This window comes from Hemitrygon akajei, chromosome 5, assembly GCF_048418815.1.
Source record: "Hemitrygon akajei chromosome 5, sHemAka1.3, whole genome shotgun sequence".
NCBI classification, from domain to species: domain Eukaryota; kingdom Metazoa; phylum Chordata; class Chondrichthyes; order Myliobatiformes; family Dasyatidae; genus Hemitrygon; species Hemitrygon akajei.
This window is the reverse complement of record NC_133128.1, coordinates 57044399-57065470: the sequence shown is the minus strand read 5'-3', so window position 1 is coordinate 57065470 and position 21072 is coordinate 57044399. Positions and strand designations below refer to the sequence as shown.

Sequence of the window (21072 nt, the reverse complement as noted above, 5' to 3'; positions counted from 1 at the left end):
TGAAATACACAAATTATTCATAGGCAGGATATGTTCATTCCCCACTGATGCACTGGAGACTTCAGAATGCAGAGTCAGGATTTTTCCTCTTTTCTCTGTTCTCATTAATCTGCTCTATTTCCATTACCTTGAGGTGTATGAACTGTGAGTAACAAATCTTCTGCCCCACCCAACTCAGGCAGTAGAAGCATCTATGTCAAATGGTCTCTACTCTTTGATAGACATTCACTTGGTTCTTTGTATGCATCCCTTTTCTCTGCAATTTAATACCGATTTGAACTCAAGGGTAAGTGTGGGATAAATGCTGGGAGGGAGATTAGTGGGGAAGAATTTATGGACAAGGGAATCCCTGTGGAAAGTGGAGAGTGAAGGGGTGGTAAAGATATGCTTGATGGTAGGATCCCTTTGGAGATGGCGGAAGCTGTGGACAGAGATGTGTTGGATGTGGAGGCTCATGGGGCGCTAGGCAAGGACAAGAGGAACTCTATCACTGTGAAGGGGTGAACGCAGACATCTGGAAAATGGAGGAGATGCAGGTGAGGACCACATCAATGGTGGAGAAAGGGAAACCCTATTATTAGAAGAAGAGGACATCTCTGATGTCCTGGAAAGGGAAGTCTCATCCTGAGAACAGATGTGGCAGACATGAAGGTGCTAAGAAAAGAGAATAGCATTTTTACAGGAGCCAGGGTGGGAAGAGTTATAGTCAGAATAGATGTGGGAAACAGTAGGTTTACAAAAGATGTTACTTGAGAGTTTGCCTCCATGATTGGGAGACCCCTTCAATGACCACCTTCAATCCATCTGCCAAAAGCCAAACTTCATGGTGGTCCAACGTTTTAGTTCCAATTCCCATTCCCTTTCTTACATATTAGTCCATGGCTTCCTCTTGTTCAATGATGAAGCCACTTTCAGGGTGGAGAAGTAATACCTTATATTTTGACTCAGCAGCCTCCAACCTGATGGTATGAATTTCAATTTCTCCTTCTAGTGAAAAAAATTCCCTACTCCTCTCCTCTTCTTCTATTCCACACTCTGGCCTCTTACCTCTTCTCACCTGCCTAACACCTCCCACTATCTTCTCCTCCTTCCCTTTCTCCTAAGGTCTGCTCTCCTCTCCTATCAGATTCTTTCATCTCCACCCCTTCAACTTTATCCACCCAACTGGTTTCACCTATCTCCTTCTAGCTAGCCTTCTTCACTTTCCCACTCCTTTTTATTCTGGTGTCTTTCCCTTTCCTTTCCAGTTCTGTAGAAAGGTATCGGCTTGAAACACCAACATGTTGCCTGACCTGCTGGGTTCTTCCAGCATTTTATATATATTGCTTTGGATTTCTGGCATCTGCAGAATCTCCTGCATTTAAAACATATCTTTGCAAGTTTTGGCCATAACTTTGCTCAGAGTTTTGTCTTCTGTCAGTTGTGCCCTGGGATATCAGGACCATCTGAGACTAGAACCTCAACAGTAAAACGTTTGTGCTCTACTAGAGCTGTTGTAACTCAGTCCTAAATAATTGTCATCTTCAGCCTTAATATTGCAAATTAGATTCATGGCAAATCAACTCTGCCCACTATCCATGCTGTATCAATTTGCAATAGCTTCCCATTCTGAGCCAACCTGGAGGTAATGATGGATTTTGATCTTTATCTGGTTTTCTCAGCAAGAGTTCCAATCCAAAAGCTCCAGTAAGCAGCGGAGTTCTCAAATAGAGCTGCATGAAGCACTCCCACAAATCAATGGGAAAGGTATAAGTACTTAAAGGACCTTTTCCTGCTGCCCCCATGGAACACCTGTAAAAGGTGACCATGGAGGTGAGGGGAAGGACATCCTCTCTTTGTGGAGCCTCCAATCCACCAACTCAGAAATTGTCTGCCCTGACTCAGTAATCCCAAGCCATGGTTAGAACGAGAAATCTTCCATGAGGAAAAAAAATTGTGTGTTTCACTGATGTGTTCAGTTAAAATGTTTGGAGCAAACTGCAATCAGGTTTAGGCATCCTGAGCAAATCATGACATATGTGTGTGTGACATAGATATCAGAACAGATGCCTCATGGAGATCTCATAGCTCTTTAGTTCAATGAAGAGCCTTGGTTGCAGTCTAAAGCTTTGACATCTGCTAGGAGTGGGAAACGTGCATCAAATGATCTGTGATTTAGTTTGGCATATGATTGACCCCATACTATTGTCAGAAGCATTGAGAAGAATTGTGCACCAAAAAGCCAAGGCCAGCTCTCTGAGTAGCATGATTGCACACAGAAGTACTTGACAGCACAACCAGACCTGAGTTAAACCCAATCTGCACATGAAAAGTGTATTAACGGGTAGGACCAATATTTTTGCTCTGGTTTGTGAGCCAAATGGGTTTTTTTTATTAAGAAAGGTGGAAAATGAACTTACCAGAACCTCAAATTCATAATAGAATTTATGGGCAACTATTTAGATATTGGAAATCATTTTCAAAATTAAGATCTCAAAAATATATAACAATAAAAAGTACAAAACAGAACAAAGTTAAAATGGCAACCAGAAAGTCTTAATGTCCATGTGCATACATTGAAGGAATTAAGATTATTCCTGCAAACAATAGTTGACTCTCATATTCTTTTGTTGGTTTACATACTGTCCATTTTCTACATTATTTCTTTCTTCCAGTTGCCATTTACTGTGTAAAGTAGGATTGAGACTCTTTCCATTCTAAAATAATTAATCTGTACTTTAACCATCAGGCAGTAAGTAGAAAAAGGTTATTCATGTTTTTTTTCTGATCAGATTGAAGTAGAACTGAGGGGAATACAATTTGGTCTATTATAAAACGAGATTTTTCACAGCATTGCTCTAGATGCTGAAACCAGAAGTCACAAGGTGCCAAGTATTCATGAGATATATCTGTGAGAACACTGATATAATGTTTCAAAAATATTAGTAGTGGGAAAAAATATCTTGTGCTTGTCTCCAATGGTGGTAAGACAGTATCAGAGGTGTGGAGTCTGTGGTTTCCTTATGCAACATAGTATTTGCTTGAAACACATAAGCAGTGCTCCGACTGAAGATTCTCAATGGATTTCATATCTAAATTAAAAGCTAAAAAAATTAGGTGCCTCAATGTATTACAAGCTTACTTTATCTTGATGAAGAAAAGCATGGAGAACAATTAAAGCCTTATTTTGGCACTAGACTTTAGTTTATGCAGTTAACTGTAATCTTAACATGGAGAATAATTGCTTAATCCCTTTAAATAGATTCAGATGTCAGCTTTATGGTTCCAAATACTTCATGCCATATTCAGTCTTATTTACTATAATCATTGCTGTGTATTTTATACTACAAATGCTTAAACATCAATTTAAGCAGCTTTCCTTGACGAAACAATGAATGAAAACATTCCCAAAAAAAGGGTATGAAATGAGGATAAATTCAGCCAAGTGGAAAACTGAGAAGGTGGATTTGATTTATTTACAATGTTACATAAAGTTTAAAATTAATTTATTGAACAGCACAAAAATACAAAATTATTGAAAAATGACATTTAGAAATAATGTAATTTAAAAAAATTATTTAACATTAGTTTTAGAAATATATAACAGCAAATGTTTAGACAATTTTGAAAACCATCTTGCTTTTCTTTCCCTCTTAAATATATGCATCTTCTTATGAAGCTTTAATACCTTCTTTGTCCTCCTAATACTCTCCCTTTACTAGCATTGCCTGAGGACACACCTTACAACAGCAGCATACTCCAGGTCTCCAATAATGTACGTCTTGGCTGTCTGCCAGAAGGCACACAACCAACTTTTCTTTCCCTCCCACTGGGAGGCGTCTGCCCTCAACTGGGATGTGTTTTTCAATATAATTAGAAACCAGAGACATAAAATAGAGTTTATTACAATGGTCTAATTCCCTTTATACATCCACCTAGGCAGTGAAAAGTCATTTCTCCAGAAAGACCACTCAATGATGTATGATGAGTGTGTATTAGCTATATATATTTTATATATATAAGGCATACAAGACATATTTTTGAAGATAGCAGCTGAAAAATCTTCCAAACAAAGCTGAACTATTGATTAAACCTAATGTAAATAGAATGATGTTGCATTATATTCATGGCTATAATATTCATCCTGAAATCAAATTGGACAAATAATTTTAAAGTTTTTGAAAAATCTAGCTAAGTAATGTCTGAACTGCTTCTCCCAATAACTATGCATAGTGCTGGCAATTATAGGATTTTATATTGCAGAATATAAAAGGCTTTAGCACAGATTGTCATTAAGCCAGTGATTTGTGCACCATTTTATATAGTGTCAGTGGACAAGGTGGGGGAAAATATGGAACAGTTCAATAGTTGACAGTTGTCACAAATTTCTGGATCAAGCTGGTGTTTCCTCACATGGAAATATATTGTTAGTCTTCTGTGTGGGCCAAGGCTTCTCAGGAAACAGTTTAGAAATCAGCTTTAGGTTTACAGCTTTGGTAATGTCTAATGATTTATGTCGTAGGAAGGTTCAAAGTGATTGAATATGTAGTCATTTAATTATATATTATAAATATTTTATCTGTTTGTACTAATTAATTTTGAATGCTACACAGAATAAAACCTCTTCATAAGTCAGAAAATTTTATTTTTGATGTGACATACAGGCTATACCTACACACAAAGAAAATCATGTTTTTTTCATGGAATACTTATATATTAACTTGAGCATATATAAACAACATGTTAGTCTATTGTGTAATAAGAGCTCATCACTTAGCACAAAGGTTTACATCATCAGCATGATTCAGAAATGATGATGCAAATTCTCTTGAGGGCTGGCAACCTACTTTCTTTCTGATTCAGAGAGCAGTCCCTACATTCTTAGTTTTACAGGAATAACAATTACCCTGAAAAACGATTAAGGCTGCCCAGAAGTCAATCTTTCATTGTCTATTTGCACTGTCTTTTTGCAATTGTAGAAGGAATGAATGATAAACTTTTCTATTCGCTTAATCAAAAGCCTTCCCACGTAATTACTAATAGATGACTGCAGATATTAGGAACTCTTACAAATTCAGCAGTCATCATGATATCTGGATGCTTTGAACTATTGCTGCAGCCTGCCTGAAAATTTATATATGTATATATATATAGTAATTGAAAGCATTTCCTTGAACAGAACAAAGCACTTCTGTAAAGATGTGTGTGCTTAGAACAGCCGAATGTTGTTTGAACATCCTAGACACCTGAACTGAGTCCAGGTCAAACCATAGGGGATGAATTGAATTAGGAACTAATGAACACTCTGCTCTGCATTATTAATGATTAATAAATACCGGTTTAATTCAGGCATAAAACAAAAACCATTGCTCAGTACACACTTACTCTTTTATTGCAGTCAACGCCTTTTTATAGGAGTTACGATATAGTTACCAAAATTCTATCTTTACAAATTGTTTATCTAATACAGGGTCCCCGCCCTAATGTCTTTATTTAGCTGATTAATTTATATATACTGTTGCATTGTGAAAAAATAATATTAATTTTTCTTTCTAGTTTATTTATGCAATTTGCAAATTAAATTTTAGAGGATATTTATGAAGATTGATATTTGTACAATGGTGCATCTCTCTAAGCAAATCTGATTTCATAGATAATATGGTCTGATTTTTGGGTGAGGTAATGGATACACTTTGAAGAACATTGGCAGCATCAGATTCTAAATTTAATTTTACCTTATCCATCAGTTTAAAATAAATTTGTCTATAATTCAATTATATCATTACAGACAGCATTGATTAATGAAGCTTCTATTGCATATACTATTAAATCCCTTTTTAACTGATTAAAGGATAAAATAATAATTCTATTCTGTTTCCTGGCTAAGTCAGAATATTCAGTTTAATTTGAAAGTTAAGTTTTTCAAGAATACCTTAATATTCTTTCAACACAATTATTGTAAAATACAATAATTGGTTGTCAAATGTGGGGATTAGATCTACCAATCTAATAACTAGACTGAAACATAGAAGATTGTTGCTCATGCTCTGATCACCCATTCAAATCTTTATTACAAAGTTAGCATAGGTCACCTGTCCATGAGGAGCATTTTCCAAAAAAAAATTGTCCTTACATTTCTTGCACAGATAATCATGCCATACAACAGAATTAAGGGAGAGGTATTTCCTATTTGTCAAAGTAAAATTAAGATTTCAGCCTCCTTTTACATATGATTGGGCATTGTTCTTTGTTTCCTTTAATCATTTTTATTCACCTTACTATTTTTAGGGTTTTAGTGTAAAACATCCTCTTTCATGGATTAAAAATGAGAAACAAGCCTGCATTTAAAAAATCCAGAACACAAAGGAGAGTTAGGAAAGACTCCACCACAAGGACCAGCATAGAGTGTTAGCTAGCCTTGCATGCTAGGTGCCACTCCCAAAGCTGGACCTCTGCAGCCAAACCACACGATCGCACGTTGAAATTCCAGTGCAAGATTCAGCTAAATAGCTGAAAAACTGGCCATTTACAAAAAAAAATCTCCCTTCATCCTGATTAACACAGCAGTACAGTATCTATGATTACTAATTTTTTTGTTACTGCAGCAATGACCTTTGTGCATAACGGTGTGATTGTTTTAGATACATTTGTTCTAATTCTTAGTTGTTTTCAACTAATGTGTAATTTAAATCGGCCATTGGCTAAAATCACAGAGACTTAGCATCATGCTTGTTGAATATCAAACCAAAAGGCATTTTCAAATGAAGCACTGGCAGAATCCAAATGCTGTGCTGAACCTGATGCATTTCAGGTATTTAAACTCCTTTAGCTGTTGAAAAAAAATTCTTAAAATGAAACAGTCAGAAAGTCAGAACCAAATATAAATTGTCACAATCTTTCAATTCATAATTCACTTGCAATCATTAAAAAGCTGCCATTACTCATGTAATAATTTTATTATCAGATCTTACTAAAATGAAACAAAGCATTAATACATACAAAGCATCATGTTCGTTTTTTCCTTTCCCCCATTTCATAATTTAATTTTCAGAAAAGCAATGGTCATGCAAACATATCATGTATTGTCACAAAATATTAAGTCAAGCATTTTTTTCCAATTATAAATTTCAGACATTTATATTGCTAAAAATATTTCAATTTCTACTCCTAAAAAGATATATATCACTGCAGAAATGTGGCTCCAAAAAGCTGAAAAAAGACAATATTTTGTACCTGTTTAGTTCTTCTAATGCAGCACAACATGATGCCTGTATCCCTTTCTTTTCCTCTCCCTTCCTATTCTCTTTCTTGCTGCTCTCTCACTCCCTCTCTTCCTGTCTCTCACTCCCTCTCTCTGTCTCTCTTGTACACACAGGCACTGCCGACAGCTGCACAGTCAAATGCTGCTGATACTCTCCTACCAGTTCACCCCCCACCCCCACTACCAATACCACCACCTCCCACCCACCCGTGCCACCACTCCCAGACAGCTCATTAAATATTAAACATCACTTCTGCACCCTTAGTGGCCACTCTCTAAGTGTTCACGTTTCTGGAGTATTAACAATTTAAGTACTGAATGTCTTTAAGCATCTTATAACATGTATTCAGATATGTTACCACAATTTATAATGAGAATACTGTGTATATTCAGAATAATATTTTAAGGCAAGCAGCAATACATTCAATAAACCATTTTCCAAATTAATTGTCCGAATCCTTACAAAAATAGACATTTATTTGTATTTTATTTTTTGAAATGATGCCAAAATGCTACAAGAGCATCACACAATTAATGAAGTGATCTGCCACGCCCAAACCGTGGTGCTGTACAGGACGAGTCTGACAAATTGATTTTAACCCTCTCATGGATAATAGAAATTGCAAGGTTTGGGGCATTTTTTAACACTGCTTTATGATTGCATATTTCTCTTTAACCCAGCTGCTGAGCATTAACCCTTAAAATTCTGTAAGCTTTTTTGTCCCAACAAAGCAATTAATATCTATGACTGACAACAAAGAACAAAAAAAATCATTAATTTCAATTTTAAAATAAAAAAACACCCTGCTAGATATTTTCTTTGTTAATTACAAACCAAAGCAAGGCTACAGTAATACATTATATTAGATTTTTTAAAAAAGCATATCATTCACAAAATGGAATCTCCTGCATCACTCAGCTGGTCGAATTCCTTATAACAACAGCAAGAACATAAATATCAAGCTGCAGGTTTGAACCTATGGTTAATATTGGAGCATTTCTAAATAAAGCATATTAAATTAATCACATAAATAATTTTAAAGTCAATTCTAGAGTAGTTTTTTTTAATTACTTGATGATGTGAAATAATGTGAATAAATCTATAAAAAGGGAAGAATTTAAGACAGGCAAAAGAGCAAGTAAAATCTTCCACCATAGTTTAATAATAATTTGTTGTGAATGTTATCATATCTTATGAAATTTTACATTATTGTACTTTATTTGGCATGAATAAGGATTCATTTCATTTCAATTGGCCAGACAAGTAAGATGGAAATTCTAAGTGACAGTGAGTGAATGGTATGATAGACAGCTGTAATGGAAGTGGCAGATAGTGGCAGATATGTGGTGAAGTGTAAAGGGTCAGTAGCATAGAGCAGGAATAGCATTGGCTAAAATGATCAGACAAAAATACAAACACTGGGATGATATAAAAGTATGAAACACAAAATTAAGCTGAGCTCTACTGTGTAGTATTTTTTATGCTTGTGAAAGAATTTGATCAGAATCATAATTATGTCATTCTATCTTCTCAACTTTTGATCCGGGGCTTCTGAAGTGCAAATGTATGAAAACACAATAATGTCAAATAGCATAGCCTGCTGAATAAATATCACTTGTGCAAATTTCTGTCATGAACTCAAAGCCCACAGTAGACAAAGACCCCAAGCAAAGTCTCAACAAGCCAAGGTGCCTTAGCAACAGGTTTGTTGCTTTGCTTCATATACTTCAAAATATCTTCTTCATGATCAATCTCAAGCACCAGTAACCAGCCCATTCCCACTCCCTCAAACCACCTCATCTCCCCTTTTTAAGTGCTTTTTAACTACCTGAAGCTTGCAACACTTTGGAGGCACCATGCAGTACATTGCAACAATGGTTGTGTCAGTTTGCTTTTGCTTGTCATATTTCCTGTAACTTGGAAATTATTTCTGCTCCGCTTTTGCTATTGTCCAGGTAGCAGGAAGATATGATTGAGGAGTGAGTGAAGTCAGTAGTCCCTTTCTAGCTGAGTATGTAAGGAACAACCTAGGATATTATACTTTCAAGAAAAGGAGCCCATATCTAATATGAGTATCAGGTAGACCATGGACTGGGACGGCATGTAGACACTCTCTTGTGTTGTCATACTACTGCCAAATGAAACAATGTTCCTCTGGACCGAGGTGCAAAACACAGTATATATACTGTAACTCACACACAGTACATAAAGTAATATTACCACAAATAAATATTCATGAAGTTGGACATTTAGCATAAAGTGCATTTATGACACAAGTTTGGAAGTAAACAGTATAACGTTATGGGTTCCTAAGGTTGTCATAGCTATGGGGGAGGGGTTAGTAAGAATAAGCACCCACCACCTATCAAATGCTCCCAATGTCATGTGTCTCAGATAGCCTCTGACAACCAAGTTCAACTCCAGGCCTTCATCTGTGGCTTAGTTACTAAGTCCAGTGGATCTGCTTCTACTAACAGTAGATGTGGCAAAGGTGGGTTAAAGTCAATTGCTTTGGGCAGATGGGGCTCATCATCTGTGATTGGTAGCTGATCTAGGTGAAAGATAACTCTGATCTCAAACTTCCACTGACTTGCAGCTATACCCGCTCTCGGAGAAGGCTTCAAGAGTCCCTAAGGCAGTCCTGTGTTGAATTCTGCACTGGCTGGCCACTGGTGCCAAACTGCATTGGTCTCAGCTGTTCCTTTAGATTCATCAGCTGCGTGGAGAGGGGACGCCTGTTGCATAGGCAAAGCTTGCTCTACATTTTGTACTGCCCTGTCTTGCATATCAACTTTGATGCAGACAGCAAGGGCGCAACAACCACGGTCCACCCTGACCAATGGAATTTCTTACTTATAACACTACTGTCAATTCATATGTGGCCTGTGTGGTGGCAGAGAGTTCAATAATCTCGCAACCTGTGGGATGAAGCTGCATCCCATCCTAACAGTCCTTATCCTAATGCTATAGTACCTCCTGCCTGATGCTAGGGGATCAAAGAGATTGTGGGATGGATAAGAAAGATCCTTCACAATGCTAAAGGCCCTGCATACACAATGCTCCTGAAGCTTGACATGATCCAGGATCATGCATAGCATCTGCCACCTTTTTTTCTTTTAGCACATACTGCATGTATTAGAGCCTTGGAGGATTTTTTATGTTTGGATGCTCAACTCAATGTTGAACATTTGATAGTGTGGATCAGGAGATTCACTCTAGAATAGCAGATACTGTAACGCTTGCTTTGAATGAAGGCAATATTTAGTGGCCTCTGTGGATGTCTCTCAGCCAAGCAAGCTTATAGTTTCCCCTACTTCCTGAGCACTGGTGACTATCTCTATTGCTTGCTTTGACATCCTGCATTCGCTTATCTTGCTGCAGCAGCAGGTTGTGATCCATTGTCCAACTCAGCATAGGGATTGTCCTCAAGCATACTCCTTATTTTCCCAATTAATGTGACCAATCCACCACATGCAAAATTACCTTTAAAATGAATGCACGCTGATGGATTATGCATGGTTCGGAATTTCTTAATTGGTGACCTTGTCCTGCCAGGAGTTGATAGATGCATCAGAGGCAATGAAGGTGTAAACTCAAGATTTACATACCGTATATTGCCCATGACTCACTGTTGCACAGGAGTGAATAAGGTCACTGAAGTGGGCAAGGTTGTGCAGCTATCTATCAACTCAGTTGTCTGTAAATAGGTACTCTATGTGGATAAGTGAAAGTCATGTAAGTGCAGAAGTGAGAAAAATCTGACAGAGAGTTAGTGCCAGAACAGCAGCATTCTAAGGCTTTGTTGTTAGTATCTCAAGCTCTCAAACTCCACCCCATAGAAGGACAAGGGCATGAGACACATGGGAGCGTGACCACATGCAAAATCCCCTCCAAGGCGCACACTATTCTTAACTGGAAGTGTTTTGTTGCTTCTTTATTGTTGCTGAGTATAAATTCTGAGAGTCAATAGCTATTTGCTCTGCATTGGAACATTTCAAGAGGACAGCCACCCCATGATTTATAAAGGACAATGACTGATAACTACTTCTGAATATAAGTAAGATACAATATTCCCACTCAGGTCATTTCTCCTTTCATCTGTAGCTAACCCTGTTCCATATTTCCTTCTTGACGTCTAGATTTGAAGAGCAAGGCCAGCATTCATTAACAATCCCTGAATAGTCTTGAGAAGGTGGTAGATGATGTGAGCCACCATCTTGAAAAGCAACAGTTTTTCTAGTGTGGGTGTACCTACACTATTGTTTGATAGGGAGCTTCCAAGGATAAGACATAGTAGTGATGAAGGATTGGAGATAAGCTTCAAAATCAGGATGCTGTACAACTTGGAGAACAAATTTCAGGTGATGGTATTCCCATGTACCTGTTGCTCTTATCCATTTTAGAGGTGGAGATTGTGGCTGTGTGATTGGAGTAGCATAGATGAATGACTGTCAAATGTTCTGTACATGGCTCATACTACATTCAAGCTCTCTAGTGCTGAAGGAAATTAATATTTAGTGTGGTTGATGGGGTGCCAATCAAGTGGTATTTGAATCAATAGAGGGTGTTGAATTCTTGAGAGTTGTTGGCAGAGCAGTCATCCAGGCAGGTGTAAATATTCTAGACTGGTGCCTTGTAGATGCTGAAAAGGTGTCAGGAGGGGAGTCACTCACTACAGCATACCTCGCCGCTGATCTGCTATTGCAGGCTTTGTGCTTACTGTATATGGCTGGTCTAAATGAGTTTCTGGTCAATGATGACTCCTGGGAATTTGATAATGAGAGGATCAGTGATGGTAATGATAAAGGTAAGTGGTTAGATTTTATTTTCTTAGCAATGGTCATTGTCTGATGGTTTGATGAAATAAATATTATATATCACTTCTCAGTTCATGTTCTGCCTGTTGTTTAGTTCATGCTAGATGTTAGGTCTGGCAGCCTTGGTTGCTGAGGAAGTGTGAATGCAATTAAACATTCCACAATGAAAAGTAAATATTCTCATCGCTTGGGATTATTGATGCCCAACATGCTTTGTGAAGACATGATCCAGCCACTGGAGTGATTTCACCTTGATAATCATTCACTTCAGTTTCACTGGAGCACTTTGTTGGTATATATGCCAAACACTGCTTTGATGTCAAGGACATTCACCTCACCTCACCTCACCTCACCTCACCTCAAGAATTCAGCTCTTTGATCTATTTTTGGATTAAAGCTTTCATAAATTTTGGAATAAGCAGTCCTGACAAAACCCAAACTGGGCATTGGTGAGTGGACTCATTGAGGGTAAGTATGCTTGGATTCACTCTTGTTTACACCTTCTATCACTTTGCTGATGGCTTACTCACCAGTAAGTAACTAGCTGGATTGGATTTGGATAAAATTTTGTGGACAGGATATATTTTTTCTTGTGACTGTCACTTTAACACCTAGTTTATTCATCATCAAGCCAAGCACCCTAAACTAAATATTCCAAATAGCTTTACATCAAAACTTTTACTTGTAAGTTGCTTTGATAGGGAAAAGTAAGTCTGTCTGCTCTTACTCAATTGACTTTCTGAGGACATTCAAACAGCATAAACCTCATTGTGGAGAAAAGTTTATGTAAAATGGGCCCTTAGGTTGATATTGTGAATGGAAAGGTCCTGCAGCTTCTTCAGCCTGGAGCCTGGTTTTATAAAAACGTTCTTTAGAAAAAAAAACTGCTTTCCATTAGGATGTGCTGGGGAGAATTTTGGTCACATTTTTCATTAATTCTAAGCCATGGTGGTCATTCAGAGGTTTAATTACTCTTGATGATATTGCATACAGATTTGAGTTAGTGGATGATGAGCTCAATTATAGAGGATTTTTGCCCCAACCAGATTATCTTTCACTCAAAACTGGATGCAAATTTGGTTCTAGTGCAATCCTCCACTTCTACATACTTGAATGCAGTATGGCTTTCAAACTCTGGATATGAATTCATTTCCGAGCAGTCAGACTGATTGTTTTCACTTGAGATTTGAAATATAAATAATGGAGAAACTTATCTCCATGAAATTGTGCTCCTATAGAGGAATAAAGAGAAAGCTCTGTCAAAGTAATGCAAAGTACTAAAAGTGGTTCAAACTCTAGTTCCAGTCAATATTAATTAAATTGGGAAACCTCCTATAATAAAACATAAACATCCACAAAATATTGAACTGTATTGAAAGAAATCATGAGCATTCTGCAGATGACTCAATATTCTTTATTGTGTTACAACATTATAATCCATCAATTGTGTTGCCATTCAGCAATAGTATCTATTGGATTTACTCTTGAAACCAGATGTTCAAATGTTGTTGGACAGTGGAAGATTTACAAATATCCTTGAACCTAACTTTGTATCTCTGGTTCAGCACTGTATGCCAGTTTCACATTTGAAAGTACCCCCAAATTGGAAAAGGCACAAGTGTCAATCCATTAATGTTTTTAAAATACAGCAGTTCAGTCTTCCACAAAGTTAACTTTAAGCTCTAAACAGAGAGAAAAAAAATCTTCTTTTCAGAGTGGGAATAATTAATTTAAAATTTTCTTTTAAACTTGTTGTTTTTTGTCTTATCCCTCAATGTTTTGATGTACAATGGCTATGGAACTCAGCTAAGTCAATTTATGGAGTCTTCTGTTGCTAAAACCTTGCTACTAAGAGCTGGATATCTGGCTGAAATTGAATGCAGTCCAAATAGTCTAGAATTGTTTTTTTTTAATAAGTTCAAAACAAGACAAAGACCATCTGGAACAGAAGAAACCTGTTGCACTAAACTGTCAAGTATTGTCCCACGGCTGTATACAGGGGCTTGGAGAAGTATTCAGCCCCCAACTCTTTGTTCACTTAAATGAGTATTACAATGGATTTTGATCAATTTAGCTGAGAATTTTTATTTGTGGATCATATGCTCCATTTTTTCACAGTAGTACAGATAAAACAGGGAAAATTGAAATGCATACAAAACTAAAAAAATCAAACACTAAAATGTCAGCAGTTCAAAAGTATTCATCCCCCATTGCTCAGTATTTAGTTGAACCACCTCTTGCAGCTATTACAGCCAGTAGTCTTTTTAGATAAGTTTCTATTGCCATTGCACAGTGTGATGGAGCAAGATTTGCCCATTCCTCTTTGTTAAATTGCTCAAGCTGTGCCAGATTAGTTGGGGAGCAGCGGTGGACAGCAATCTTGAGGTCTTGACAGAGATGCTTGATTGAGTTAAGGTCAGCACTCCAACTGAGCCACTCAAGGATATTAATTTTCTTCATTTGGAGCCACTCCATGATTGCTCTGACAACATGCTTTGTGTCATTGGCCTGCTGAAAGATGAATTTCCTCCCCAGCTTAAGTTTTGTGGCAGAGGCTAGCTGTTTTTTATCTGTGTAAATCGGAAATAAAACCACAAGCTCGCTGATAATTAAGACTGGCACACCTCAGGGCTGGCACACCCACTGCTCTACTCTCCCTGTACCCAATACTGTGTGGCTAGGCACAGCTCAAATGCTATCCATAAATTTGCTAATGATAGAACTATTGTCGGCAGAATTTCGGATGGTGACAGGAGGGCGTACAGGAATAAGATATATCAGCCAGTTGAGTGGCATTGCAGAAACAACCACACACTCAATGACCAAAGAACTAATGAACTGATCGCGGGCTTCCAGAAAGGAAAAGATGGGAGAACATACACCAGACCTCACAGAGGGATCAGAAGTGGAAAAAATGAGCAATTTCAAATTCCGGGGTTCAATATCTCTGAGGATTAAATCCAGACCCAACATATTGATGCAGCAACAAAGAAGGCATGACAGTAGCTATATCTTATTAGAAGTTTGAGGAGATCTGGTATGTCATCAAAGACACTCACAGGTTTCTATAGATCTACTGTGGAGAGCATTCTAACTGGGTGCATCGCCATCTGGTAGGGGGGATGGGGAGGATACTGTACAGGATCAAAATAAGCTGCAGAGAATTGTAAACTTAGTCAGCTCCATCATGGGAATCACCCTCTGTAGTTTCTAGGACATCTTCAAGGACCAATGACTCAAAAAGGCAGCATCCATCTTTAAGGACCTCCAACACCCAGTTCATGCCTAATTCTCATTGCTATCATCAGGCAGGAGATACAGAAGCACACACTCAGTGATTTCTCTCTGCCATCCAATTTCTGAATGGACATTGAGCCCATGAACAATTACCTCGGTAGTTTTTTTTAAATTCCTATTTTTGCACTACTTATTTAATTTAACTATTTTATATAGATACACTTATTGTAATTAACATTTTTATCTATTATTAGGTATTGTATTGTACTCCTGCCACAAAGACAACAAATTTCACAATATTTATGTTGGTGATATTCATCCTGATTCTGATATTTAACAGCATTCATCTTACATTCAATCCTGTCCAAAATTCCAGTCCTTTTTGCTGAGAAGCAATCCTATAATATGATGCTGCCTCCACCATATTTTACAGTAGTGATGGTGTTACATATTATTGCTGATACATAGTATTAGATTTATGCCACATGAAATGCTTTGAGTTGAGGCCAATAAGTTCCACCTTAGTCTAATCAGACCGCAAGATCTTCACCCACATCTTCACAGTATTTTTTAAGTAACACTTTTTAAAGTCTTAATGGCAAAGATATGCATTTCTTTAAGCCAGGGCTTCTTCCTTACCACTCTTCCATAAATACCATCTTTGTGCAGGGCCTTAAAGATCTTGGAAAAAGATCTTGTGGTCTGATTAGACTAAAGTGGAACTTTTTGCTGTTACATGTGGCATAAATCTAATACTATGTACCAGCAATACTATGTAACACCATCACCACTGTAAAGTATGGTGGTGGTACCATCATGCTATGGGGATGCTTTTCAGCAACAGGGGCTGGAATTCTGGTCAGGATTGAATGGAAGATGAATGCTGCTAAATATCAGAATCAGGTTTAATATCACCAGCATATGTTGTGAAACTTGTCTTTATGGCAGCAGTACAATACAATAAAGATTGTAGAGCCATGAACTTCATCTCCAGTTGCTGCCACTGACTTTTGCAGCTCACTCAGAGTGACTGTTGGCATCACAGTACCCTCTCTTACAAATGCCATTTTTCTCCAGTGACTAAGTTTAGAGGGGCAGACAAACCTTGGCTATGTGGCTGTTTCATATATTTTCCCACTTTTTCACAATGGATTGAGTATGTTCAGTGCCTTTGAGATGGCCTTGTACCCTTTCTTAGATTTGTGCTTCTCTACTATCATTTCCCTGACTTGACTTAAATGCTCTTTTGTTTTCATTTTGGTTTGGTCTGATGAAAACCTACCATACTGTTGGATCTTACAGAGAGGGTACATACAGTATTTTTACGTATTCATTTAAAAAGGTGATCCTCCAGTTTTCTTCAACAAATTGGTTGAGTTGGTAAGGTAATACAGTATATTGCACCTGAGGAAAGTTAGTGTAGTAATTACAAAAGGGATAAATACTTTTTTCATCCTTTTAATTTTGGTTTTTAATTTTTAGTAAATCATTGATAGGTTTTAAAATTTTTCTTTAGATTTGACATGATGCACAATGTTCTATGGATTAGCTCAAAAATCCTACTCAAAATCATTTAAATTAAGAAAATGAGACCGTAAAATGTGAAAATAGTTGTGGGGTCTGAATACTTTTTCAAGGCGCTGCATACTTGGAAACATAATTATCTGGTAGATATCACTTTACTACTTCACTATGGAGTTGCAAATAACAGATATCAGTCTTAGACATCATTTAACACGTTACGAAGAATATTATTACAGAACACAATGCTGTGAATCTAATCCAAACTGTAGATAAAGATCTCATCTGCCTTGGTTGATAGTCCTTTGTGAAGTTAGTTTGATTGATCTCAAGGCAGTTATAGAATTAAATAGCGCAGAAGAATTCCCAATCAATCTTACCTTTAGCAGCTCTTTGGCAGAGCCATCCAACTAGCACTATAACCTCTCTCCGCAACCCTATTTACTTTCGCCACCAAAGAATTCATCCAATTTCCTTCAGAGAGTTATGACTTAGTCAACATCCACCACTTCTTAAAGAAACGCCAAATAAACTCAGGACCATGACATAAAACCGTGCATGGTAGAACGAAGGACCCTGTGGAAGATCCTAACAATTCTGGACAATGTTTCGCATCCTTTCATGCCACCTTGACTGAACAGAGGAGCACTTTCAGTAATAGACTAAGACAGCTGCACAGCTCCAAAGACCGATATATGAGGTCATTCTTACCCTCAGCCATTAGGCTCAAAAATGAGTCAACCTGTAGCCGGGGAATTGATGACCCCTCCTGTTAAAATGTTTGAAGTAACTTATTTTTTATTCTTTCTTACTTCTCTTCTAATATTGGTATACTTGTATATCTGTGCACTTGTAATGCTACTGTGACATTGTAATTTCTTTTGGGATCAATAAGAATCTATATCTATTTTGCACCAGCTGGGTAAGTACATTATGAAGTTGTGTAAATGTAGAAAATTCTTCTTCTTTGGCTGTCCATTGATTTCGATGTAGACTGAGGCCTGGGCAAGGTTGCATGGAAGACCTGCAGTTGCCCAAGCTGCAAGTCTCCCCCTCCATGCCACTGATGTTGTCTAAGGGAAGGGCACTAGGCCAATACAGCTTGGCTGCTGGTGTTGTCGCAGAGCGATGTGTGTCCTTGCTCAAGGACGCAACACGCTGCCTCAGCTGAGGATCGAACTAGTGACCTTCAGATCACTAGACCAACGCCTTAACTATATGGCCAAGCGCCAACACAATGTAGAAAATAGGAACGTGCTGTTACTGTGGTTGTGGTTATTGTCTTACTGATTGTGTTAAGATACATTGTTCGATATCAAGCTGCATGCAGCAAAAGAGCTTGAGGATTTTACTTAATTCAAAGAAAAATTTTCTCCTAGAATATACCCTGAATCTTGGAGAACATCAAGTATGCTAGAAAAGTAATAAAATTATTTTAAAATAACAGTTGCTAGCACCTTCACCAGCCCATGTTACATAAGAAGATAGGGACATAAGAAATAGGAGCAGGAGCAGGCCATCCGGCCCATCAAGCCTGTCCCACCATTCAATAAGATCACGGCTGATCTGTCCGTAAACTCAGCTCCATCTACCTGCCTTTTCCCCATAACCCTTAATTCCCTTACTATGTAAAAACTGTTTCTAACTGTTTCTTAAATATATTTAGTGAAGAAGCCTCAACTGCTTCCCTGGGCAGAGAATTCCACAGACTCACCACTTTCTGGGAGAAACAGTTTCTCGTCATCTCCATCCTAGATCTTCTCCCCTGAACCTTGAGGCAATGTCCCCTAGTTCTAGTCTCACCTACCAATGGAAACAACTTTCTTACTTCTATCTTATCTATCCCTTTCAAAATGTTGTATGTTTCTATAAGAACCCCTCTCATCCTTCTGAATTCCAGAGAGTATAGTCCCAGGTGACTCAATCTCTCCTCATAGGTTAACCCCTTCATCCCTGGAATCAACCTGGTGAACCTTCTCTGCACTGCCTCCAAAGCCAGTATATCCTTCCTCAAGTATGGAGACCAGAACTGCACACAATATTCTAGGTTCGGTCTCACCCTGTATAGTTGCAGCATGACCTCCCTGCTCTTGAATTCAATCCCTCTAGCAATGAAGGCCAACATTCCATTTGCCTTCTTAATAACCTGTTGTACCTGCAAGCCAACTTCTTGTGATTCATGTACAAGCACTCCCAAGTCACTCTGCACAACAACATCCTGCAGTCTTTCACTATTTAAATAATAATCTGCTCTTCTATTATTCCTTCTGAAGTGGATGATCTCGCATTTACCAATGTTGTATTCCATCTGTTCATTTAGATCTACATTCAATAGCCACTTCATTAAGTGTAGGAGAGGATCCTGGTGTGATCTTCTGCAGTAGTCCATTGACTTCAAGGTTTGATGTGTGAGCACTCAAAGATGATCTTCTGCACACCCCTGTTGTAATGCATAATTATTCCTGTTACTGTCGCCTTCCTGTCAGTTTGAACCAGTCCAGCTATTCTCCTCTGATCTCTCTCAATAACAAGGCATTTTTTGCCACACAGAACAGCTGCTCATTGTATGTTTTTTTTTGCTCTATTCTTTTTAAAGTCTAGAAACTGTTAAGTGTGAAAATCTCAGGAGATCAGTTTCTGAGGTACTCAAACCATCACATCTGATGCAAACAATCATTCCACAGTCAAAGTCACTTAGTTCACTTTCCTGGTGTATGGCCTGAAGAACAACTGGGCCTCGTAATCATGTCTGAAGGCTTTTAAGCATTGAGTACCTGCCATGTGATTGACTATTTTGCATTAATGAGCAAGTGTACCAGTGCATCTAATAAAGTGGCCACTGATTGTATATCCTAAACTTTTAACACAAACTGATGTACACACACAGAGTAACTTATTCTCTTTTCCTCAGAGGCACAGTTGAAGATAAAGCAAGAACTGCTGACTCCACCCACCTAGCAGTCACCCATTCACCAAATTGCCATCAGAAAGACACTACAAGTCCATCACCGCCAGAACTCAACTCTGAAGCTTCTTTGCTGTAGCCATCCAGGTTCTCGACAAAACTCACTCAGGCGTGAAACCCTAACGGTCCCTGCACAACATCCGTTAAATGGACTTTCCTGCTCTCCTTGTTCTGTTGATAACTATTTAATATGTCCATATATTCACATTTATTTAAGTTTGATTATTACATTTACACTCATTGCTGATTGCTCATGGCTGTTTGCATTATTATCTTGTAAATTGCTGGTTGCTGTCGTGTTGTCTGTTATGGTATTGTCCTGTATGTTATGCTTGACACGGAACCATAATCAATTCTGGTACGTTTCACAAACTGGCAATAAAGTGATTCTGATTCTGATTCTGACAAAGATCCACTGCATGACCTCCCTGCATTTTGTGCTGCTGCCTTTGTGTTGTCCCACATCCATGTTTCTGACAGATATCTGAGATACAATCGAGTGTGTGCCTGAAGTTAAAAAAAAATGCTTGGTAGGGCGGATTGAAGCCTGCCATCTCAGTTTGCTGTTAACCCAGCCCTGGGGCACCCAGGCACTGGGCTGATATCATAAATCTGTCACTGGAGACATGTAGTGGGACAGTCTTCAGCTTGGAGAAATTGAGAGGATCTGGCATCCAACTGACGGTACTGTAAAGCTTAGTGAGCCTTTTTTTTTAAATCAACAGCCAGAAAGATTCAATGTCCAGAAGCACAGGGGCAAACCTCCAATTTCCTTCCCACTTTTCCAGTTCAAGGACCTGCCAGGAAGGCTTCCTTATGTCAGGAGTATTTCTGGGCTATGTTAATTACTTAAGGGACAAGACTCAACTAAAGCTAGGCCGCAAAAAACACAGGCTATTTTGATTCCATAGTGTGATTGATGAAGAATGTCCAAAGTACTTCTGTTATTATTGCACTAATTAAAAAAAGAGTTTAATATTTTTCAAAGATGACATTCCCATTGGATTCTGACAATAATAATAAAAAGTTTAGTCAGGTAATTCAAGGCTGTATTTTAATATATTGAAAGGGAGAAGCAAAGTACAGGTGGCCTGGTGACCTGAAATTTTCTGCAAGCGATTTATTGGAGCTTCCTGAACTCTTCAATCATATTGACATGGTATTAGTATGTTAAACCCAGGCTTTCCAAGCAATTAGACTGAGTAAGCATAAAGACTCGATCTCATTCCTGGTACTGAAAGGCACACCTGCAGGTCTAATAAATAATGGATTCTGGAGTTGACTGCATAAT

At 38.0% G+C, this 21072-nt stretch overlaps 1 protein-coding gene across 2 annotated transcripts in view; it reads right to left on the bottom strand.

Moving 5' to 3' along the window:
• The window catches only part of gap43 (growth associated protein 43), a 269430-nt gene that overhangs the window by 179078 nt on the left and 69280 nt on the right, over window positions 1-21072 (bottom strand). The window contains exon 1 of one of the 2 annotated variants that reach the window (XM_073045603.1): window positions 7213-7403. The exons of the other annotated variant lie outside the window; for it this stretch is intronic. Within the exon in view, the coding sequence (XP_072901704.1) occupies window positions 7213-7242 (30 nt within the window). The 5' untranslated portion in view covers window positions 7243-7403. Of the gene's footprint in view, window positions 1-7212; window positions 7404-21072 lie in introns of those variants that run through there. 2 annotated transcript variants of the gene reach the window in all.